At 43.2% G+C, this 24583-nt stretch overlaps 1 protein-coding gene across 2 annotated transcripts; it reads right to left on the reverse strand.

Annotated features, from left to right (window-relative positions):
- Nucleotides 1-4387: 4387 nt before the first annotated feature.
- On the reverse strand, nt 4388-23123 carry MKRN1 (makorin ring finger protein 1). 2 transcript variants are annotated; one of them, XM_055421368.2, is made up of 8 exons: nt 22742-23123; nt 16826-16954; nt 9544-9770; nt 8859-9085; nt 6703-6917; nt 5868-5978; nt 5170-5308; nt 4388-4813 (listed from the first exon to the last, which is right to left on the reverse strand). In XM_055421368.2, exons 1-8 carry the CDS (start codon nt 22915-22917, stop codon nt 4604-4606), a joined length of 1434 nt encoding a protein of 477 aa, XP_055277343.2. In that variant the 5' UTR covers nt 22918-23123; the 3' UTR covers nt 4388-4603. The 2 variants fall into 2 exon arrangements, with proteins under 2 accessions (XP_055277343.2, XP_055277344.2); XM_055421369.2 differs by lacking the exon at nt 16826-16954.
- Nucleotides 23124-24583: the final 1460 nt, after the last annotated feature.

Raw genomic sequence — 24583 nt, forward strand, 5'->3', positions numbered from 1 at the left:
ATCTTAATCCCCTCACCAGGCATCGAAACTTGCTTTGGCAGTGCAGGGGCTTAACCACTGGGCTGTCAGGGGTGTCCCAAAGTTTGGAAATAGAGATCACAAGGATTATTTGGATGGCACTGCTCCTGCCAGTTGGGTGCTCACAGCACCTCAGTGCTAGCTCAGTGCTGGCAAGGACTCGAATACCTGTAAAATAAAGTTACCTTTATCTTATTAAAATGTTATCCATTAACACAGAAGGCAAGGGTAGGGGAAGAAAGTGGGTTAAGTGCACCTGCATGCATAGAAGTGAAAACACAACCAGCCCTTTATAAGAGGGCAAATACATCCTCAGTCTTCCTTTAAACACATCTCTTTCTTAGAAATTCATCATCTTTCATTTTAGATTATGATCACTGTTGGCAAAGACAGAGTGGGTACAAGCTTTCTGTAAGTCAGTTTCTAAGTATTTATTGAGGGGAACAGGTTTTCAATTAAAAAGAAAATAAAGCATATCACTTGAACCTAAAAACTTATTTGTTCAAATACTACAGGGTGTATCTCTTCTACGTACTGTTAAGGGAGAACCCTTCCATCCCTGGGTCGGGAAGAACCCCTGGAGGAGGCAATGGCAACCCACTCCAGTATTCTTGCCTGGAGAATCCCATGGACAGAGGAGCCTGGCAGGCTACAGTCCATGGGGTTGCAAAGAATTGGACACAACTGAGCACAACGTTCTGTCATGAAGACCTGGTTAGTTCTGGTGATGTAAGATCTTAGCAATGGATCTCTTCCTGTCATCTGATACAAAGAATAAGCACTGGGTTGTTAAATTTTAGATTCTTTTCCCACTTAGAGGTTAAATTCCTTTCCTACAGGAGCAACTGAACTGAAATGAACAGGAGCCTATATAACCCTCAGAAAAGGTGTTTGAGGATTACTTAAAAACTTAGCATCTAGCTACCCAATCTGCAACAATTTAACTAGAGGGCTTCTGACAAAGCACAGGACTTCCCTGGTGGTCACAGTGGTTACACTCTGCACTCCAAACTCCCAAGGCAGCAGGGACAGGCCTTAACCCTGGTTGGGGAACTAAGATCCCGCTCATGCTGCCTGGCATGGCCAAAGAAAACACTATAGCTGATGAGGGAGAGATAGGGAGGCCTGGTATGCTGCAGTCCACGGGGTTGCAAAGGGTCAGATACACGTTAGCGACTCAACAACAAAAGTCAGCACAAAATCTCATTATTCTAAAAGATAGCATGTTTTCATTAGTAATATTTATCAGAGTAGGCAAAAAAACAGGTTTGTAACAGTTTATTTCCTACTAATATCTGTACACCTGTTATCAATTTTAAAAGAGCAAATTTATGATGATGTTTGTTCATCAGTACTTGATCACGTTACAATTTACTGTTTATTTCCTTGAATAGAGGTGCCTGTAAAGTATTTTAAATACTCAATCTTTTATTTAGTTTTCTTTATAAAATGGCAGTTCCTTTAAATAGACAGAGGCTATCAACATGGGACAGGCTATGATGCTGTGACAACACAAACACTCGAAATCTCAGCAGCTCTTCACCCTGTACACAGCTGGGTCCCCTGTCCCTTAGAAGTGAGCTGTAAGTGTACTCCACCTCTCCTCCTCATACAGAGACCCTGGCCGACTGAACCACCACTTCCTTGGAATATTATCCATCACCTTAGAAAATCGGAGAATGAGGAAAACCGTGGGCTGGATCTTAAATGTTTCACTGGAGATGACATCGTGTCCCTTCTGCTTGCATTTCCCCAGCCCATGAAAGTTAGATGCTCTTTGCAACCATACCATGCACCCAGAAAGCAGACTTGATTCCAAGAGCACAACCAAGGCCGCCGACAAATACCTTTGTGGATGGCATCCCTCCTCCCTCCCCCACACCTTCAGCCATATTTCACCCAACCTTTAACAAGCACACAGAAAAAGTTCTCTCTCGGTGCAGCCAGGGACAGGGCAGCAACATGAATGAAGGGATGGCTTATACATAAATTTCCACCATCTTTTCCACAAAGACACAAAGAAAAGCTGCTTCAGACATCAACCCACCTGAACTCCAGCACCACCACCTGGGTCATGCCCAAGCCATTCTCCCCACCACGGACCAACACGCCAACAAGGCAGCTACTGATGAGCCTCTTCCTACTTTTTGGACACCAAAAACCAGAGGTTAAGTCTTTCTCTGCCCCCCCAGATCCCCACCACTTCCACCTCACCTCCGAGGCTCTCTAGTATCCCTCTCGGAGTATGTGTGATCCCCAGCAAGGCCTCATCAGTACGAACTCTGAGTACTTTGGGAAGGGAGCAGCTTCAGCTGAAGATCCACCAGAAGGGAGCTTACAGAAACAGACTCCTCAGTGGATCTCCAGCTACAATGATGACTACAGTTAAGTTCCCATCACACAATTCCTAGATGGGGAAACATCTTCCAATTGCAAGGATTATTAATATAGGCAATATAATTATTTACTCTTAATTATAGATATTAAACTATTTTACAAATAAGCACTGTAAAAGGTTACTTAAGGTCTTCCATGAGAGTGGTGGAAGGGTTTTTATTAATAAAAAAAAATCATAGGGAATTCCCTGGCAGTCCAGTGGTTAGGACTACACACTTACTGCTGAAGGTCCAGGTTCAATCCTTGGTTAAGGAACTAGGATCCCAAGAGCGGCAAGATATGGCAAAAAAAAAAGAAAAAAGTATATAATAGAATTGGGAACAAAAACACTATTATTTGTGGATCCGAAGCAAGTTCAACTACCAGAGGATGGCAGCAGAAACTGACAGTGCCTCTGGCCAATAAAGGAGGCCTAAGGGTTAGTCTCGCAAATTCTAAAATACAACACTGTCACACTCACATACCCCAAGTCCATCCTAAGGTTGTCCTCTACCTCTCAAACATTTCTCAGTAGGCTAGATATTTTAGGAGAGATGTCAGCTTTTCTCAATGAAACTATGTCCACAGAAATCTGACTCGTGGATGAACTGATCCAAGAGGCGATGCAAGAAACAAGTAGCACACTTTGACATCTGCACATTTCAGAACGGCCCATTACACAAAACAGGAAGCCAAATCATGGGTTTTAAAAATTGTTTTATTTGGGAAAAGTGCATCTTACAAAAGGGCAGCTGCAAAATACAGAGACCTCTGCAACAATTACTGCTTTGTTTTTATCTTTTTTTCTTTAAGTGAAAAGAACGAGAGATATCCGAGGCATCAGAGCAGTAGATGGACACATCCGGGGCACCTCCAAGTTATTTTCAGGAAAGACGAACAAAACGCAAAGCTAAAATTTCCGATCGAGGAATTCCTCTAACAATTTAACATCAGCTTATCTTCTGGATAACCACCCTCTGTTTCCCCTTTCAGTGGAAAAGTCTGACTTACTATACTGCCAACCAATGCCTCCATTACAGGAAACACCTTAGAACGTAGTTTTGAATATCACTGTCTAGCTGCAAAGCTTGGGGATGGAATGAGGCAAATACCCACAAAAAAGGAACACAAAACCTGACAAAAAACGCCTCAAATGAGGACAAAAGTTTGTCAAAAAGTGCCTGGACTGAGAAGTCTAGGAGATCATACAACATTAAACACAACTATGGACCCAAGCCCTAGGTTGTGTTAATACATGGGATAACCAGGTAGTTTGCACTTCCATGGCTAAGCCCATTTCTCTATTTATACAGACAGAGCTAGCACTGCTCTATTAACAGCTACCAATAAACTGCTTTGTCCTTTAAGATCTATTTGCCACACGAGGCTGAAACCACTAAACCAAGTTTTTTCGCTAAGGCTACAAAACACTGCGTCTACGCAGGGATGGGAAGCTTGTCACGCACTCACACTCACATATCCCAAGTCCATCAGCCTTGGGGAGTCAGCTTCCAACTCTGCATTATTTTCTTCCACTCCCATTTTTTTATATGTGTTCTTTCACAATTTTCCTATCACACTAAAGACGGTAAAAATCTCAAATACATTCACACCTGGTTCTGGGTGCCCAGTAGTATTATTACTTGTGTGCAATGAAACAGAGACCAAAACCACAGGACGAGCGCACAGGGCGGGGGTGACGGGACAGGGGCCAGACAGAAAAACACAGATGCGCAGATTTCACCAGAAACCAAGCACCTACCTCCCAAGCCTAGAGCAGGAGGAGGCTACAGTTCAGACCCTTCACCCATCACCCCACTTCCTGGACCCCCAAGGCAGGGGCCAGTGCTGATACTGCTGAACCCAGGGTCCTCCAAAACGAATCCTGGAAATCCAGGTATGCTCCCCTTGAACTGTGTGGATCTGGTGGAAAAACGTGATGCAACAAACCTACACTAACTGTCTGACAGTTAAATTCATGTTACAAAAAAACTAACTTTCAGATTTATTTTTGTAACTTTTTCAAACAAACAACATACTCCTTGGGGAAAGGTGAGGGGTTGAGAAGACAGGCCCTGGGTAAAAATGATTACGACAGCACCTGGAGTTGAGAGGCCTGCCTAGGAGAGCAGCCTGGGCATGGCCGCCACCCCCGAGGCCCGCTGCCGCCTGAGGCTCGGCAGACCAGTTCGCGCGCCCCGCCGAGCTGCTATAGATCCAAGTCATAAAAATCTTCCAGCTCATCGTGAAACAAGTCCCACTCGTCTTCAGAGTCTGTCAGGTCGTCGTCCCCACCTGCAGCCAAAAGCATAAGCAACATCTCGCCCAGCTCAAAGGTGACAACCTCCTCTTCGTCGTCAAAAGGGTTGCCGTTCTCTCGTTCCTCGATGAGCTCCCAGAAGTGGTTCCTTCGTTGGGCCTGTAAAAAACAAGGCCGTGATAGGGGTGGCACTGCCGGGCAGCATCTTCTAGTCTGTGGTTTCTAAGGCAAAACGTCCAGCACACCAGAGGGCATGACGAACCAAGACTTCTGATTTAGGGTTTCGACTTTTACCAACGCCTCCCCGCTGGTTACTCGGCACACCGTTTAGTCTAGAGCCTTAAGCGTTCTAGCTTTTCCTCTCACAGCCCTCCCGGTCTGCTGAGGCTGGTCTGCTTTAATCGTCTAGTCTCGCACTCCTCGCCCTGGGTCTTCACCTTCCCCTGCCCCTATCTGTGCGGCCTCGGGCTCAGCGTGCGGCACTTCCCCTCCTTTAAAAGAACAGTGAGAGTTACCCGGCGTCTGCTTGGTGTTCCCACTTTCTGTCTCTGTGGCTCCTCTCTACGGCCGTCAGGGTACGCATGCTTGTAAAAACAGTTCCCTCCAAATGGGCAGCTCCCACGGCCTTCATCAAAATACCTGCACGCCTTGTTGCTGGAAAGGAAAATATCGCAACCCTTATTCACGGTGGATTTCAGGTCTGTATTCGACTATCATCCAGGGTTTCTTTAAAATGGGGAGGGAATAGAACCGGTACGTCTGTTAACAGCCCTCCCCAAGGTGTGTTCTTAAATATGTGTGTGCCACGCATGAAAACACTGACTAGAACCAGAAACTGTTCAAGTCGAGCTGTTTAACAGCCCTAGAATCGCAGATCCAGCAGAGAGAGAGCCTTCGAGAAGGTCCACACACAAGAATACAGTAGGACAACTATGACACAGACTCGGGATAAGGCAGACCCCATTCCTGGGGCGTTAGCCAGACCAGCAGTGCAGGCTTCATTATAACACAGCCACTGGGCGTGCACCCCAGCGACTGTGTTACAGCAAGATACACACCGGGTAAACGTCATCAGGGGTGACAAACCGTACTGGGAAGTTAAAGAAAGGGTAGGAAGGAGGTAGGAGTGTATAATGCAGCACTGTTTCTTTTCAAAGTGAGCCCAAGCGACACGCTGGGATCTTAGCTTGAGAAAAGGCTGCAGTGCTCATACCTCATTGCCTCCTTGTATTTCTGAATGAGTTTCTGCTTCTCTTCTTTCTCCTCCACCCAGTACTCACTTGGAATGACAAAGTTAGATGTGATCCGGCATTCTGGGCAGGACCTGGGAAACAATGAACAGGCTGCAATGCAAATTCCCCTTTACAGGCCCACTCTCCTTCAAGGACACACCCTGGTGTGTCACCTCCAGACTTAAAGACTTAACTGAAAGGCAAATGGGCACTTCCTGCAAGGGTTCCACACAACTGACCATTTCCTTTTTTTGTAAGTTCAACTCAATGGCTAGCCAGTTCATTTAAAAAAATAACTTTAGGTTAAAAAAAACAACAACAAAAAGAAGACATTTCACACAGACTCCTTTTTCTTTCGTTTAAATAAATTTATTTCTTGTAACTTTGCTCTGTTTAGATTATGTAGTTTTTGTTCAGTTATGAGAACAATTTTTAAAGGATGGTGGATTATTGGCTAGCTTAATGGATGGAATAGGAAAGTGGAAAATGTAAAATGCCAGGAAACATACATACAGAGCTAGATACGCTTCTCTGAGCCTAAACTGGCTAATCCATTAAACACAATCTCCTCAGAAAAAAGCACGAAGATTCTACTAACTGATACACAGGGTTTTCCTCGTTCAAATAAAAGTAGATATACCAACTAATCTAGAAGCTAGCTGAAATACAAAGAAGAACTCCCAATTAGAAGAATACCCCAGTTTCGAGATAAAATGCATGCATTTAAATGCGGTCCATCTGGCTGAAAGTTGGCACAAGATACTAAATTCTTCCCCAAAATAGAAAGCACAAACGAAGATTGGGGAGGAGTCTCACTTTATGATCTTGCTCTCAAATTGCTTAGCACTCCTCCACTTGCGAATACACTTGAGACAGTAGGTGTGGTTGCAGTTGGAGAGGATCCCGAAGCGGCGCTCGCTGGGGTTGGCTTTCTCATAGACCACCTCCATGCAGATGCCACACACCATGTCCTTGCTCCGCTGCACCGCGAACGAGAGCTCCATGTCCTTCTCGTGGGCCTCGATGCAGGACTAGAGAGTGGACAGAGAGGTGCAGTCAGGTTGTGGAATCATGCGAGACCACTAAGAACTCCCGTTCAGAGAGTCAACAGCCAACTGAAAAGAGAACTGTTCCCAATATGACAACAGAAACAGCTTTGTTTACCAGGCGGTACAGGTGTGTGGACATCGAGGGACTTCAAGATACTGTCAAGTCAAATTCTGAGGACTCAACTTCAAGAACTAAAGAATTACCTAGTTTTCTCTATCCTGCAACTCAACCCTTGCAGTTACTCACATTACAGGCTGTTTTTCATACTGTTTGTTGATGTACTTGTTTCTAGATGGAAAATGTAATTAGGATTAAGACTCTAATTTGCCACCTGTCAGAAAATAAGAGTGAAGGAAACTAACATTTATTAGGTGACAATTATGTGCCAGGCATGTAAGTTTCACACCCAAAATAAAACAGTATTGAGATATATAATTTCATACCATATAATGCACTTACTCAAAGTGTACAATGAAATGGTTTCCAGCACATACAGAGTTATAAAAACATCACCTCCGTCTGTATCCGGACATTTTCTACCCCAGAGAAACTCCAAATCCACAGACGTCACACTCCCTCAACACCCTCAGTTCTAGTCAACGACAAATCTGTGGGTATGCTTATTCAGGGCGTTTCATAAGAAATATGTGGTCGTTGGTGACTGGTTTTGCTCACTTGACTACATTTTCAAGGTTATCTATGTTGTAGAATATATGACTTTCATTTCTTTTTATTGCTGGGTAACATTCCATCATATGGAGAGACCAGTTAGTTTTTCCATTTATCAGATGATGGATACTTTGGTTGTTTCCACTTTGAAGCCATTATGAATAATGATATGGACACTCATGTACACATTTCTGTGTGGACATCACCTACTTTTTATTTTAAATGAGGTACAATTAACATAACATTATACTACACATATTTTATTCTATAAAAAACATGCTAGTTATTATACCATGCTTCACTCCCACCCTCACAACCAAATTTAATTTTTATTAAACAGACATGATTGTGATTAGAAGCAAAATTTCCTCTAATCAGGTTTGCAATACAGTATACTCACAGAAAAAAAAAGATACAAATGGGCTTAAAATGATAGTCTGAAACCGTCATACACTACTAAGGAGAATGTAAAATGGTACAGTAACTGGGAAAAAGTTGCTCAAAATATTAAGCACAGGGTTACCATATGATGTAGCAACCTTATTTTAAGGTAATCAAAATGTATGTCCACAAAACTTTATACATGAGTGTTCAGGGGATTATTCTTAATAGGCAAAAGGTGAAACAACCCAAATGGAAAAACAAAATGTCACACAGCCATCCAGAGGATTATTATGCAGCCATGAAAAGGACTAAAGTACTGATACACACTAAAACATGAACAAATCCTGAAAACATTATGCTACTGTTTTAGCCAGTCAAAGGCCACATGATTCCATTCACAGGAAATTCCCAAAACAAAAAAATTCATGAAGACAAAATAAATGAGTTGTCGCCAGGAGCTGGAGGAAGGGTAGAATGGAGACTAAAGGAGTTAGTATTAAGTCTCTTTTCTGGGGAGAATGAAAATGTCCTAAATTAGAGAATAGTGATCATGATTAGACAACTATGCAACTGCATTAAAAACCAATGAAATATGCATTTTAGAAGAGTAAGCTGTATGGAACTTGAATTTCAGGAAATTTATTGTTTTAAAAAAAGAAGGAAAGAAAAAGGGGGGGGGGGAGCCCATAATCTGAGGTTCTAAAAGCCTAATTCCTGACAAAACAGACAAGAAGGCCAGAAAGGGAAACACTCCTGTTTAAAGAGAACCATTTGATTCACCCGACGTCTCTTTGACATGAGCTGACAATGCTGTGAAAGGACAAAGACAGTTCTCACACCTGTTAGCGTGCGTGCTTCCTTCAACTTACTTTTATATGCTGTGACCTCTGGGCGGCATCCGCGGGATGGAGGACCTGCAGCCCGCACATGTCACACGCGTCTCCGTGCAGATACGCGCAGTTCTCCCCGTAGCGGCACTCCCCCACTGCAGCATAGGGGCAGAGCTGCTTCTTGGTCTCCGCTGCACTTTGCTCCTTCTCCACGTCCTCCTTGGTTACTGAGCCCTGCAGAGGGGCTTCAGCGGAGGAAGGGGCAGCTGAAAAACGTTTAAGAGGGTGGTAAAGGTCCAAAACAGTTAAAGGCAGATACAAGAACTAGTCTCGCTAAAGAAGATAAAAAGAACTTAAGAGGAACTCCAAAATAGTCTATTGAAACTAATCCCCCCACTCTTGAAAGAAATGAATGTCTTTTGCTACTAGTATTTCCAAGATTAGCCTTGTTAAAAAAAATTTTTTTTTAAGTTTTTGAATGTATTTCAACTGTACTGATTAAAGGAGATAAACATCCATTTTTCAAAACATTCTACATTCATTACTATTGAAAATCAACAAGTTTCTTTTGCTCCATCTGTTTTTTTTTCTTTTAAGTGACCTAACTTAAGAATATTAAAAGACTAGGCTAAATATGAAAATTGGAAGCAGGAAAAGTTGTTAAAACTCAGCTAATTGATAAAACACTCTCCAGCCTTCTAATTTTTTCTCTTCAGATACTCACTCCGGCCACAGTAGGGCTGCCCCGGAACAAACTCGATGGCATTCACCCAGTCTTCTGAACCAGCTCCTACAGTTGCAAAGTTTGAATTTCTTGACTCAGCTTCGCCCATATTCATATCAACAGTCGGTCCAACTGATGAGAGACTCGAGGAAGCAGCAAGGGATGACTTTGCAGTTAGATCTGTAGCAGTTGCTTCTTCCTGTTTCAGTGGCTTGCTATGTTCATATCTTAAAAAGAAAAAAAAATTTATAAAGTCAACCATCACTGTCTAACCAGAAGCCTCTAGATGGAATGTACATTCCCAATCCTGTCCTTGGGTTCTTTTCAAACTACTGTGCCTGTGAATCATGTGGGGAATTGTTAAAAGGCAGTTACCTAATTTCTGAGTCTGGAGTATAGCCCCTAATTTTGCATGTCTCTGACAAGTCCCCGCACGGTGATGCCAATGCCACTGGTCCAGGGACCAGTCTGAGTAGCAAGGCCATACAGATTCAGGGCTCTGCAGGTCAAACAGCCAATGTCACAACTATTTAAGTCTGTAACTGTGGTTCCAAAGAAGCCATGGCATTATCTAAAGAGCTGTGCGTGACTGTGTTCCAATAAAACTTCACAGAAACAGCATCCAGTCACATGTACCCTTCGAGCCACATTTCACCCACCCCTGCTGCAGACCATCTGCTGCTAAGTCACTTCAGTCGTGTCCGACTCTGTGCGACCTCCTAGACGGTAGCCCACCAGGCTCTGCCATCCCTGGGATTCTCCAGGCAAGAGTACTGGAGTGGGTTGCCATTTCCTTCTCCAATGCATGAAAGTGAAAAGTGAAAGTGAAGTCGCTCAGTCATGTCCGACTCTTCGCGACCCCATGGACTGCAGCCCACCAGGCTCCTCCGTCCATGGGATTCTCCAGGCAAGAGTACTATTACCCCTCAAATTCCACTCTCATTAGGAGTTTCAGTTGACAATTTATCGTTACCATGACAACTCTGCTAAAAAAAAGACTATGCAGCCAAAACTGACTGACTAAGCAAAGCAAGGCCAACACTCAAATCCGACAAGTAAAAATGTGGACCATTTTACCAATACCTACATTAAAATGCTCCCAATATTAAAAGGGAGAAACAATATTTATAAAATATACGATGTGTATTTCCTTTTCTCCTACATCCATCCACTCACTTACCTTTCTGAACTCTTACCTTGTGCATTTCCTGATTCCTTGTCATCTATAAAATTATTATTGAACCTCATCTCCAAATACAGAAAAAAACTAATTTCCCTCAAGAATCACCTTGCTGCCTGAGAAAATCCTCACAATTCTTAGAATATTTTAGGCTGTGAAATTCACTCAGACACAAGAAATTAATGATGAACGTAGTATTGGGTTGGCCAAGTTCATCTCGGTTTTTCCATAGCATCTTACAGAAAAACCTGAACCAACTTTTTGGCTAATCCAATCCATAAACTGTTATAATGTATAGTATGTATCTAGCGGTTCTGGAAATTAACTAACTCACTGGCAGTACTAACCACTGGTCATCTGTGTTCAAGTGTCTGTGTTTACATCTAAAAGATAAAACATTCTAACTCAAGACTGCTCTTTAACATGCCAAACATTTGCTGAGCGGTTTTTATCATTCAGTTCAGTTCAGTCGCTCAGTCGTGTGCGACTCCGCGACCCCATGAATCACAGTACGCCAGGCCTCCCTCTCCATCACCAACTCCCAGAGTTCACTCAAACTCATGTCTACAGAGTCGGTGATGCCATCCAGCCATCTCATTCTCTGTCATCCCCTTCTCCTCCCGCCCCCAACCTCTCCCAGCATCAGAGTCTTTTCCAGTGAGTCAACTCATCGCATGAGGTAGCCAAAGTATTGCAGTTTCATTATATTATCTCAAACCCTCCTATTTCAATTCATAAGCATTAGGTAACCTACTTTGAGTATCCTGGTATCAGCCACAAAAATCCAGTGCATTTATTCAAGGCTGGAATTATGCAAGAAAAAGGTCATGAACACGCTTTTTCACTTGGACAGTCTCACTTCATCATCAAAAATATATTAGAGATGACGTGTTAAGTAGTGTTCTAGCTCTAATGTGCGGAGAAAGCAATGGCAAGCCACTCCAGTACTCCTGCCTGGAAAATCCCATGGATGGAGGAGCCTGGTAGGCTGCAGTCCATGAGGTCGCTAAGGGTCCGACACTGAGCGACTTCACTTTCACTTTTCACTTTCACACATTGGAGAAGGAAATGGCAACCCACTCCAGTGTTCTTGCCTGGAGAATCCCAGGGATGGGGGAGCCCGGTGGGCTTCCGTCTATGGGGTCACACAGAGTCGGATACGACTGAAGTGACTTAGCAGCAGCTCTAATGTGACTCTAAAGCTGCCCTGTAAAACAGAGCAGCCATTAGCTATATCTAATTATTTACACTTACATTCAAAACTTAGTTCCTTGGTCCTTCGACTAGCTATATTTTCAAGTGTTCAGTGGTCACATGTAGCTAGCAGTTTCTTTTTTGGGCAGGAGATAGAAAGCATTCATGCTATCATACAAAGTTCTACTGAACAGCATTGCTCTGAGGTTTTAGAGCTTTAGGGAACCTTAGAAATCTAGTCCCCAGTCCTCACATTTTAATTACTTTCACAGTCTTTAACTTAGAAAAGAACCGAGGTTTTGGAATTAAGATGCCAGCTTCACCAATGAAGACAGCCTTCAGGGCTTTGAGGAAGTTTTAAAGGATTAAGTAAAACTAAATGTCAAGACGCGAAAGTGTCTAAGAACTAACTTCAGTGCCCATGTTTTAGTTTCTGTTCTTTCTCCTTTGCCATATTTGTTTGAAGAATTTTAGGGTAAATGACTCAAATATCTACTTAAAAAACAATTAGAATGCTCATCATCATCTATCAAATTGCAAATACAACAAAGTTGGATTTTTTTAAATATTTATTTGGCTGAGCTGGGTCTTAGCTGCAGCATGTGGGAGCTAGTTCCCCAACCAGGGATAAACCCAGGTGCCCCCTGCATTAGGAGTGCGAAGTCTAACACTGGACTACTAGCAAGTCCCACTACAAAGTTTTTTGAAAGGAGTGCATTTTGGTTCTAAGGTAAATTTATCAAGGAATCAACAAGGTATAATATTTTTGATAGCATAGAATATTAGCAAGAAGGTTGACATTTGTAAACAGTGCAGAATAGATCGTACAAAATATACTTTTAAAGTAAAAATTTGTCTAAGTAAGAGCACAAGAGATAGAGAGAGCACAAGAAAGAACTAATAAATTAAGAAAGAAAAAGCAAGACTCCTATTCTGAAAGGAATTTGCTAAAAGCTAATGGTTCAGCGAAGCAGAGAGCTCTTCTTAGAATAGAAACTGGTCAACTACAGGCATCAGGTCAAACGCAATTGGAGCTAGGAATGGTTTTGGCATTTTTAAATGTTGGAAAAAAAGATTGTCTCATGACATGAAATTAAATTTCAGTGTCCCAAAATAAAAGTTTCATTGGAACCTAGCCACACTATTAGCTTATGTATTATCTAGGGTTGTTTTTGTGCTACAAGAGCCCATATGGCCTGCCTAGCTAAAAATATTAATTCTCCGGCCCCATACTGAAAGTCTGCCAGCCCCAGCTAATCATATCTACTGGATTCACAGTCATGACAGTGGTTTTGTTAACGTTATTAAATTAATTCTTTAATGAATTATCACAGAATCGCTGATCCTTTTTAGCCAAAGAGTTGAATGGGGGATTAATGCTGAGACAACACTGAAATCAATATTGTGTTTTCCTTTCATATCTTGCAAAGAGTACTCTGATAAAGTTTCCAGTGAAGGAAGTTTAATTTTTCTTCTACACAAAAGAACACTTCTTCATCTTGTTGGCTTGCAACACCCACCACCCACCCTTGGGAGGTTTGATATCTGCCTTTTAAGCTTTTAATGTATAGGATTCAGTAGGTCTACAGTGAAAACTCCTCCAAAGGGGAGTTCCCTGGCAGTCCAATGGTTAGATTCCACGCTTCCACTGCAGGGAGCAAGGGTTCGGTCCTTGGTAGGGGAACTAAGATCTCGCATGCTGTGCAGTCAAAACAAACAAAAAACCCTCCAAATGAAAGAGGATCTACCATAACCATAGTTGTCAAAGAAGGCAATCCTGTCCCTTTCCCAAGTGGGTGTTTAGAAACGATGACTGGGAGTTCTCTGGCAATTACTAAGGACGCTAAAGGAAATCAACCCTGTATATTCATTGGAAGGGCTGATGCTGAAATCCAATACTTTGGCCACCTGATGTGAACAGCCAACTCACTGGAAAAGACCCTGATGCTGGGAAAGATGGAAGGCAAAAGGAGAAGGGGGTGGCAGAGGAAGAGATGGTTAGATAGCATCACTAACTCTATGGACATGAAATTGAGCAAGCTCCAGAAGATGGCAAAGGACAGGGAGGCCTGGTGTGCTGCAGTTCATGGGGTCACAGAGTCGAACATGACCAAGAGACTGAACAACAAGGATGCTAGATCTTGGACAACAGTCCTGAGCAACAAAGAACTGGCCTCATTAAAAAACAGGGCCCCGTCATGCAAAATGAATACAGCAACCCTTCTATACTGCTGGAACTAGGGTATTATCTTTTATTTATAAACTACTGTCTTTATGAGGAGTTAAATTATTTGAAATCCCTGGACATTGGTCAGGTTGTATAACAAGATCCCTACGTAAGAGATATTTCCCCCACCTCCAATGTCAAGTTTTTACTTTGCATGCACTGGAGTATTTATTTCATCTATTAAAATGTTATGTTTCTCAAAAAAAGAACCCTACATAGTAAGAGTGAAAAGTAGGCTTAATCTCCCAGGTCAAGTTTTAACAAGGAAACAGTCTTGGAACGAGCCCATAAGACTCCTTCCTTAGCTACTCTATAATCAAGCTCTTAATAATCACCTGTATCAGCCAGTCCCAAACAATTGTCACCAAACTTTCCTCTCAGGCAGACTATTAGGATATAGGTTTCTCTAATTCCTTTCACTTTATCCTAAGAGCTCTAAAGCCCGCTCATATCAGGATCATTCTCTCTAAAAGGGAGCTATATACCCTTACTAAAAAGAAAACTAAAATTGTCTCCCACGAGGAAGCCCACTTGAAACACAGGGTTATAAGGAAGATGGGCTTCTATACTGTTGTCCCAAGGAGAACACGGAATGTTGGTGGGGCGGCAGAGGTCCCTGAAAAATAAGCTGATTTAACACAAGGGCGTCTAGGATTTAGCTCGGATTTCTTCAGTTTAACCTTATTTCCCAAACATTTCAGCTGTACGGTCCAATCGGAGGGGTACCTCTTCTGAACTAAGAGGTTCATCTGTTACCAGCCATACTCATCCACAGCCTATATTCTCGGTCCAATCGGAGGGGTACCTCTTCTGAAATAAGACCAGCCATACTCATCACAGCCTGTATTCTCTCTCTCTGCTCAGCACCTCCGAGTCCATCTCCACTCTCGCCCATGTTCAACTCCTCTCTATAGCTGATGTCTCTCAACTGACTGCCTAGTCAGGGAACACAACTGCCCGACAATTAGGCTGGACCATCCTACTACAAAGGAGCAATCGCTCATTTCTGGTAGGACGGATTTTTAACACTTTTGCCCTCTTTAATATTGTGATTACAAAAGACATATCTGGGTTATTTAGTTTTAGTTTTTTTCTTTTGGGGGAGTGTCATTGTATCACTTTTTTCCTTTCCAGCAAAACTGCAAAAATTTAGCAGAGGGCAAAATGATGGACCACATGGAAAGAATCTTTTCCTTTCTCTCTCCACTTAACTAGATGTCCTAGTAAAGAAGATGTGAGGTAACCTACCATCAATATCCTGCTCATCAATATTTTCTTAGTCTTTTGAACACTAAGCATTTGAACCCCAATAGCTGACACAATTCTTTTCTGCTAAAACTGGATATGACATTGTCAAAATATCTTTTCTAGAGATGGTCCTCCCTTCAACAGGTAGAGCCCAATTTCTTTCCCCTTGTACATGTATTGGACTTGGTGACTTGCTTGTAATAAACAGAATATAGTGGAAGTGACAGCCTGCGACTTCTGAGACTAGGTCATAAAAAATCATTGTTGCTTCGTCCCTGATGTCTCTCTTGAATCACTTACTCTGGGCACAAGTTAATGTGAGGACACTAAAGCAGCCCAAGGGAAATGTCCACCAGGAGAGAAACTAAGATATATGAGTGAGCCATCTTCAAAATGGTCCTCCAGCCCCCATTCAAGACTTGCAGAGGATGGCAGATGCTGGCACCCCAGCTGAAATCTTGGCTGCAATTTCTTGAGAGCCTGAGCTAGGACCACTCACCAAGCTAAGCCACTCCCAGATTCCAGACCCCAGCAACCATGAGATAATGAATATTTACTGTTTCCAAGCTGCTAAATTTCAGGGTAATTTCTTTAACATCAATAGAAAACTAATACTCCTAGGTATTTTGTAAACTAGCTCTTCCCAATGGCTAGCAAAACCCACTGCTGCTGAATTACAATTTGATAAGACTACAGTTGCCAATTCAATGAAAAAGGATAAAGTACTTAGTAGCTGACCTCTCTTGGTTCTCCACCATTCTAGGAAGCCAGACACTGCTAAAGCATTTTCCATAATGTCAGCTTATAATTTAGTCTTGCAAGCTCAGGTGGTTTAGAGAAGTTTAGTTGGAATGACAAGCCCTCTTAAGTAGTAACCTAATAATACACTGTCCCAAATGCCTACGATCCCATTTTCTCTCCATAATTCAATCTAATAGAGAACTGAAACCAGTCCCAACTGGTCAAACATACACCTTATTCTTGGTCTTGAAGAGGAAATACCATTAGCAAACACGCCTTCACCACACCTTATCCCTAGGTTTGCCCAACATGCTCCTCAGGCACTACTTAAACTTAGGACTATATTACAAACACATATTGTAAATGTAATAATACATTCTTTCTAAGTGAGAGATCTATCAGATAGATGAGAGATCTATCTATCAGAATGTGCTAACATTCCTAAGGAGCACTTTTTAAAGTACTATTCAGGGAATTCCCTGACAGTCCTGTGGTTAGGACTTAGCACTTTCACTGCCATGGCTCCCACATTCAATCCCTGGTCAGAGAACTAAGATCCTACAAGCCACACAGCAGTACTACTTTAAATCGATTATTTACAAAGCTGGTGGAATTTCATGTTTTACTCTCAGTTTTTTCTCCCAACCTCTCCATCCACCCCGAACAAAACTAAATTGGAAACAAACTCTTACCTGCAGCGGTCTCCATAAATACAGTACCCTCGCTGAAAATACTTGCACACTACACCATATGGACTGTCAGAGAGGTCGTGTGAGTAGCGACAGTTATCTCCTTCCTTACAAACCCCATGCATGAAATACCTGTGAGACAAAGAACCACAAGTTGGATTACAAGCCAGTACTCAATTCATGACTGATACATTCTTTTTTGTTTTATTATTATTATGTATTTTGGTTGCACTGGGTCTTTGGTGCAGTGTGCGGGCTTAGATCTGGCATGAGAGATGTTAGTTCACTAACCAGGGATTGAACCTGGGCCCCCTGTATTGGAAACATGGAGTCCTATCCACTGGTAAGTCCCCATGGCCAATATATTCTACCATTAACACACGAGTACTAACTCTATACTAGTAATATATTCTTTTATATTCTTTATATACAAACATGAGACATGAACATAAAGATAGTTGAACTAGACCATATGATCATAAAATTATCTACAATGGTACCACAGGAAGGCTGCCTGTAGACAGAGGCACCAATTTAAACTTTGAGGTCATCCTTAATCTTGTCTCTACAGGTTGTCTGACCACTGCTCGCAATTTACAGTCCTATAGATAGCTTGTTTTCCACTAACTTTAGTCATAATTTTTATCTGCAGCTTTATCTGTTAAAAAAAAAAAAGAAGAAACAATGTAAACTGGAACAGATCAGACTACTGTATGTTTCAATTCTTTGAGAAACCATTTTAATTCTTTAAAAGCCACGTGTGAAAATACAAGTAACATTTGTTGCAAAAGTATGGGCAAAGGGAAATCACTTTCTGTCCTTCATTTAGCAGACTTGTTCCTCTGCCTTACGGGGGAACATGTGCAGCTAACTAGAAATTTCCAAAAACTGAGTTTGACTCAGTTTCTAAGAAGACTTGGGAATTTGCTTTGTTGTTGTTCTATCACTGAGTCGTGTCCAACTCTTTGCGACCCCGTGGACTGCAGCACACCAGGCTCCCCTGTCTTCCACTATCTCCCGCACTTTGCTCAAAATTCACATCCATTGAGTCGGTGATGCCATCTAAACATCTCATCCTCTGCCATCCCCTTCTTTTGCCTTCCATCCTTCCTGGCATCAGGGTTTTTTCCAATGACTCAGCTCTTCGTGTCAGGTGGCCAAAGTACTGGAGCATCAGCTAGAAATGCAATTTTGGACACCTTCCCTTAGACCTACTAAACTGAAAATGGGGCTGGGGCCAAGCAGAAATCTGAAGTAACAAGGAAGTGATAAGGGTCTTATTTTTTGTAGATAACTCTGATAAGTAGAACCCCCCCATCCTCCCTCTCATCATCTCATCCTTGAACATAATTATGAAGATACAATTTTGCCAAGTCATAACTGCCCCAAATATGCATTTATGTACAGCTGATATGCGCTTCCCATGTGGCTCAGTGGTAAAGAATCCACCTGCCAATGAAGGAGACACCCTGGATCAGGAAGATACCCTGCCTGGAGTAGAAAATGGCAACCAATTCCAATATTTTTGCTGGGAAAATCAAATGACGGAGGAGCCTCATAGGCTACAATCCATGGGATCACAAGAGTGGGAGAAGAGTCAGACAACACAGCTGGTACAGAATAAGGGAAAGTGCCTAATTCCCAGGTTTAAGTATCACAGTTATCTACAGATGGAAGGTAGAATAGCAGTAAGTACCCCACCTGTCCACTGGATTGAATGATGTATAAAAAAAGAGATTCAGTCATATTTACTTAAAGGAGCCTTGAAGAAGGCTGCTTCAAATTGAAATGTGAAAGGTTCTATTCAGATTAGTGGCAAATATATACCTTCTATGTAAAGGCAGAAAGAAAAAAATGTAACATCTTGATAGGAAGAGCTATAATTAGCAAGATCCTAAAGAGCCCAAGGGTTTCAGTCCATAACAAAATGTAAGACTGCAGTTGCAGGAAGTCAAATTCTGATTGTAATTAACCTAATTTCAACTGTTTTCAGGCTTAACAATCTAACAAGGTCTGACCTTTTGCACAACTATAGGGCAACTTTCTGCAAGCTTTGAAGCTGTCTGAGCACCACCTACACAAATCTTAGTTTCCCCTGAGATTTAAAACTTAAAAAATAAAATAAAAATGAGCACATGTTTAGTAAGTAGCAATTGTATAACGTCTTTGCTGGTACTCATGTTCATTTCCACATCTCTCCTCTGTCCCGGCAGGCAAACACCCTGACTACATTTGCTTCCAAGGTACACACTTAACCAATCAGTTAAGAAAGACTAAGGCAACCAACAGGGAAAGAAGACCTGATGTCATGCTGTAACATTTTAAGCAACTGGAGTAATTTAGCCAGGAGAAGACAAAGGAGTAACCTCCAGCACTATTCCTGGCAAAGTAAATATATGTGGGAAGTTACATCATAAATCTGACTCAGTGTAAGGACAGAGAACTAGAACTATTCAGCAATGGCATAAGCTCCTGAGATCCAGAACTAGCAGCACCGAAGGAACTCAAGCAGACACAAAATCACCTGATACTCTGACATCAATGGAAACACTAGAATACAAGCCCTAACTAGTTACTGCCAAATACTAAACATTATTTTACAGGGGCGTTCGGTACATCCCGTCTGGGTTTCTGGTTTGTTTTTCATGCCTTTTTTCTCTCAGTCTTCAGTGATATCCCTCCTTGCCAACCCATCTCTACATCTAAGAGATTATGACATGATAGTGTAAGTTACAACAGAAAGAGGAAAAAATGTCAACTCTTCCAAGAATTTCTCCCATTACAAAACCAATCAAGACACAAGCACTTTTCTTTTGCCACCACCAAAAGCCATCACCCAAATTCATCTTGATGACATTGTCCAGGCTGAGCTTGCCTTTGTTGTGAAAGGCTGGGCCACAGGATTTCTAAGCTTTTCTTCGCCTTGAAGATTCCATGGTGCCAACCAGACACCATCTGGTAATAAAGACAAATACAACCCACTAGAATCCCTGACTGCTGTACCTCTTGGAAACCTAAGCACTCTTACCAAGATACATACAAGAAACCCCAACAGCTTGTGAGGGTACAAGAGAACCAAACAAGACCCTCAAAGTACTTACAGTTAGGCGTCTGGGATTTTTACTAGAAATTACAGAATATTAAGTAAGTTGGCAGTTAATCACTAAATCTGCTGTGATATTTCTTACTTTGTTACTTAATTCTTGACAAGTACATGTACCCTGGGCTTCCCTATTTCTCAAACCAGACTGTAAATTCCTGGTGTTTAAGAACCAGAGTTTATTCTGCCTTTTATCTTCTAAAGGAACTGTACACATAATATTTAGCAGTATCTAAATTCAAAATTACAACTTGCAAGTTACAATTTCATTGTTTTAATCCCCCAAACTCAGGAAAACTAGAAGCAATAGCATTTCTATTTTACAGAATTCTGCTAATAAAAGTTATCAGAACAGCCTGGTGGGGGCAGCATAACACAGTTCTTTGGGAAAACTATATCTAGGTTTTTAAGCTGTGAAAGTAACACAATGAGATAGAATTTTTAAAAGAAATATTTAAAAAAGACTAACCAACAAGAAAATTCAGAGGATTCTGAGCAATTAAAAACAAATTTCCAACATCCTAACAACTTCTAAGGATTATACCCTTAAAGAAGATAGCCCTAGTCAAATTCCTAGATACAAGGGGAAAGAGGCTCACACTAGAACACAGGACTATCTTGAATTCTCTTCAAAGCAGAGTTTGCTATCAAACACAAAACAAATATTTATAATACAGTGCATTCCTGCCTTTCCTTCAACATCTAGCTCTATGTCTCTCCCATTGTAAGCACAAATAGTTATTTACAGAATAACTGAATGAGGTTAGTCCCAGAAAGATATACATGCCAGGCACTGAATAAAGCCCTACAGATAAAATGATAAACAAAATAGGGCCCCTGTTCTCAAAAAGTTCAAAGTTTACAATAAATGAATGACTATATATCTCGTATTCCCCGAGACAAAGCAGAAAGATTTTCAATAGATCATGTTAGTACTTAAACTGAAAGTAATGTCAAGTATTAAAACCCAAGACTTATCACTTAGTCTGTACTTTTTTACTGGATAACAGTTTCAAGTAAAAGCAATAGGTTGCTTTATATGAAAAACAACAATAGCGTGTCTAACCCTGTATCTGATACATAACACTTGTTAGAAATAGCTTACTCGATGATGTAAATTTCTTAAATATATTAAACTATTAGGGTTCCTGTGCAAGAAACTCGCGCTGGTCCCAGAGTGATCCAGAATATTTCAGAAATTCAAAGATCTAAAGGTAGGCAAAGAGGAACTGATTAGTCTAGTGAGCTGTTTTGAATTCTAATGACACTGGTAAGGAACTAGAAAAGGGGAAGTAGATCAGGGAAAAGTTTCTAACAGAGAGGAAAGTAAAGTGCAGAAGTGACAATGCATTCTCTGCAGACATTGAGTTTAGCTCAGACACAGAAACAACAGGATAATAATGAGACAAGTAAAAGTAATGTCAAGCTAGTGATGGGTATTCAAAGCCAATCACTGAGATTAGAGTCGGTGTGTATTGATAAAATTAAGAAACTGCATGGAGTTCTTAAAGAATTCACATATTAAAGGACGATTATTCTCAGTGCAGGCAGACAGATTGGAACTGCAGGGTAAAAGGCTAGAAAATTCAGGAATATAAAGGTTACACTAGTTTATTTTAAAAGATTTAGCTAGCACATATACATCAATTGCAGCATTGCAGAGAAAACAATTAACAGACTCAAAGATCTGGTTCCATGAATAGGAATTTTTAAATTCTCATTCTTTGGGATACTGCACAAGTATTCTCACATCAACAGATGACTGAAAAAAGCTACCTAAAACAGCTTTTATGCTTTCTCTGTCCCCTTATTGAAAATAGTTAAGCTTAACATTCATGTCTTAAATTTATCATATTAAGCACTGAGAACGCTTCACCCCTGTTAATACCAGGACAGTGAGTTTTGTATATTAAAAATATTTTCAAGTATTGATACCTACATAGAAATTACCCCACCTAGGTGAATAACGGCGTTTCAACTGATTTTTTCACCCGACAGAAAAACAAAAGCTTCTAGTCGCCTACTGATCACTTAAGAAAAAAACTCAAGTACGACATATTAAATGCCCTTATCTTAGACACACAGCCACACGTCCGTATAACCGGCCTCTACTAATCACTTATGTTTTTCAAATATGTTCATCTGACATCCCAAACCCAAAACAAAATCCTTCTCCCTGCGGAGCGACGAGCTCCCGGACTCCCTTAAGACGCGTGGACTTGAAAACAAGACACCTTCCAGCCGAGGGGGGGGAACGGGAATGGTAGCTCGTAACACCTAAGGCGGTGGAGAAGACCCCCCCGGGCCGGCACTCGGTTCGGAGACAAAGCTCAGAACCGCCCAGCCCGGTAACACACAAGAGGAGAAATCACAAAAGCTCCCCGCTCCGGGCGGGGCCCGAGAGACCCGGGAAGACGTTACAAACGGATGACACGGCGGCCGGGCCCCCCTCTCCCCCGCGGGCCCGCGGCGGCGATCCCCGGCCCGGCGGGGCTGCGGGGAGGCGGGCTCCGGGCCACACCGCCAAGCCCGCTTTCGGAACCGGCGAGCCCGCAGGCCGGGGGCTGGGGCTGGGGGATCGGCTACAATGAAAGGAGGGAGGAGTCAGCCCGCCGCTCGGCCCGCTGCGGGGAGGAGGCGGCGGGCGCTGCGGCGGCTCCGCAGCGGGGCCGCGCGCCGGGCCTCGGCGGCCGGCGGGGGTTGACGCAGCGCGGCGAGCGCGGGGACCGCAACGCCGGCTCGCCGCCCGCCTCCGCCCGCCCCTTCCTCCGCGGCCCCGGTCCCCTCCCCGCGCCGGCGCCGGCCGCCCCGCGCCTCACCTGCAGGTGACCTGCTTGGTCCAGCCGCCGCCGCCGCCGCCGCCGTCGCTGCCGCCTCCCCCGCCCCCTGGCCCCGGGGACAGCGAGGTGGCTGCGGGGATAGGGGTGGGGGAGGCCGCCGCCGCTCCTGCTCCCGATGGTGTGGCTGTTGTTCCGGGAGCCTCAGCCTCCGCCATTACTGTTTATCCCACACAGCAATGGCGCCGGAACTTCCGGGATCACATAATTCCGGTCCGGCCGCGGCGAGGAGAAGGCGGCCCGGCGACGGGCGGGGAGGGGAAGGACACTGAGGCGCCCGCTCGCTCCCCTCGGCCCCGGCGTCGCGTCGACGAGCGCTCTCGCCGCTCGAACTGCTGGGCCGGGGCCCGAGCGCCCCCGGCCCGCCCCCAGCGCCCTCTGATTGGTGGACGAGCCGGCTCCGCCCGGGAGGGGCGGGGCGAGGGCGGGCTCCCCAAGGTGAGCGCCCACCCCCGCCCCACCTACTGCCCCCAGGTTCCACGCCTAGGGAACCAAAGTCCTCATTTCAAGGGCATTCACCTCGAGGAGACCTTCCCAGCAGAGGCTGGTGCAGTGGAGAGGCGGAACTGGGATTGGGGTGGGGGGGGCGGTGAGTGGGTCCTGGGTTTGAATCCAGACTTTCCTGGCTCTACCAGTTAACATAACTGTACGAACTTGGCCCGGATACGCATTCTCTCTAGCCTCAGTTTCCTTATCCGAGTAGGCTTTCACTGAAATTTTAGTGCCTGGCCAGACTAAACATTTTTAACAAATGTTCTCTCTTGTTCTTCCCGTTAGCGGTGTGATCTCTCAACCCAAGAGAAGAGCAAGGTGGCTAAGCAAAGGTTGTGCAGTCAGCTTGTCTCCTTAACCTCTGGCCATCTCTCATTTCTAACAATGTAGTTTTGAGTCAGTTAACTTACCTCTTAGTGTTCCTCCTTCTCCGTCTGTAAAACAAAAAATAATTTAAAAATAATAACAGGACCTACCCCCCAAAGAATCTTCCCTGGTGGCTCAGATGGTAAAGAATCCACCTGCAATGGAGGAGACCTGGCTTTGGTCCCTGGGTCGGGAAGATCCCTGGGTTAGGAAGATCCCCTGAAGGGGGGCATGGCAAACCTCTCCAGTATTCTTGCTGAGAGAATCCGAATGGACAGGAGTCTGGTGGGCCACAGTCCATGGGGTTGCAAAGAGTTGGACACGACTGAGCCACTAAGCACACCTCTCTGAAGCACAACATCTCTGAAGATGGCTGTGAAACTTATTAAAGTTCATGTAAAACCCTTAACAGTGTGCTTCACACTACAGTTTTAATAGATATTGAATAATAAAAGCTATCTGAAATATCCCAGCTTCAAAGAGTTATTTCTAAAACTAGGAATATTAAAAAGTATTTACTCTTACTTCTCCGTTAATGCCCCCGGTCCACTCGGATGCCGCATACTAAATCCTGAGCAGTTTTTCACAAACCCTTAAATTTGCTTTTTTACATAATCTCTTTACCTTGAGAAAGTGAAAATCCATCCCACTGATAGTCAGACCACAATGTACCCAACAGACACAAACAAGGACAGTGGCAAAACCAACAGAAAACAATGTTTCCCTCAAGGTCACAGCATGGCTGCAAAATGACTGACAATCCCTCTGGAGAAAATGAAGCATTTTTACCGATGACTTGCCCAGCTCCACTTCATTTCTCCCTCCATTACCGAGTCCAAGCTCGATCTGCTTGCTGATGACAGGCCAATAAACTGAGAGACGAGGTGTAGAGGCCAGGAATAGGAAAGTATCACCTGTGGACTGAGGTGATAGCAGACTAGGTCCCTGAAACACCATCCTATGGGT

The sequence above is a fragment of the Moschus berezovskii genome, chromosome 3 (genome assembly GCF_049115385.1).
Source record: "Moschus berezovskii isolate FMDL1 chromosome 3, NW_MosBer_1.0, whole genome shotgun sequence".
Taxonomy (NCBI): Eukaryota; Metazoa; Chordata; class Mammalia; order Artiodactyla; family Moschidae; genus Moschus; species Moschus berezovskii.

What these genes read in the sequence shown, in the direction of transcription:
- MKRN1 (XM_055421368.2), bottom strand. Translation starts at nt 22,917, where the DNA reads ATGGCGGAGGCTGAGGCTCCCGGAACAACAGCCACACCATCGGGAGCA. An exon ending in AGAGGTCACAGCATATAAAA is followed by an intron (nt 6,918 to 8,858) that starts GTAAGTTGAAGG and finishes TCCACTCTCTAG; the next exon opens with TCCTGCATCGAGGCCCACGA. An exon ending in GAACACCAAGCAGACGCCGG is followed by an intron (nt 4,814 to 5,169) that starts GTAACTCTCACT and finishes TGTTTTTTACAG; the next exon opens with GCCCAACGAAGGAACCACTT.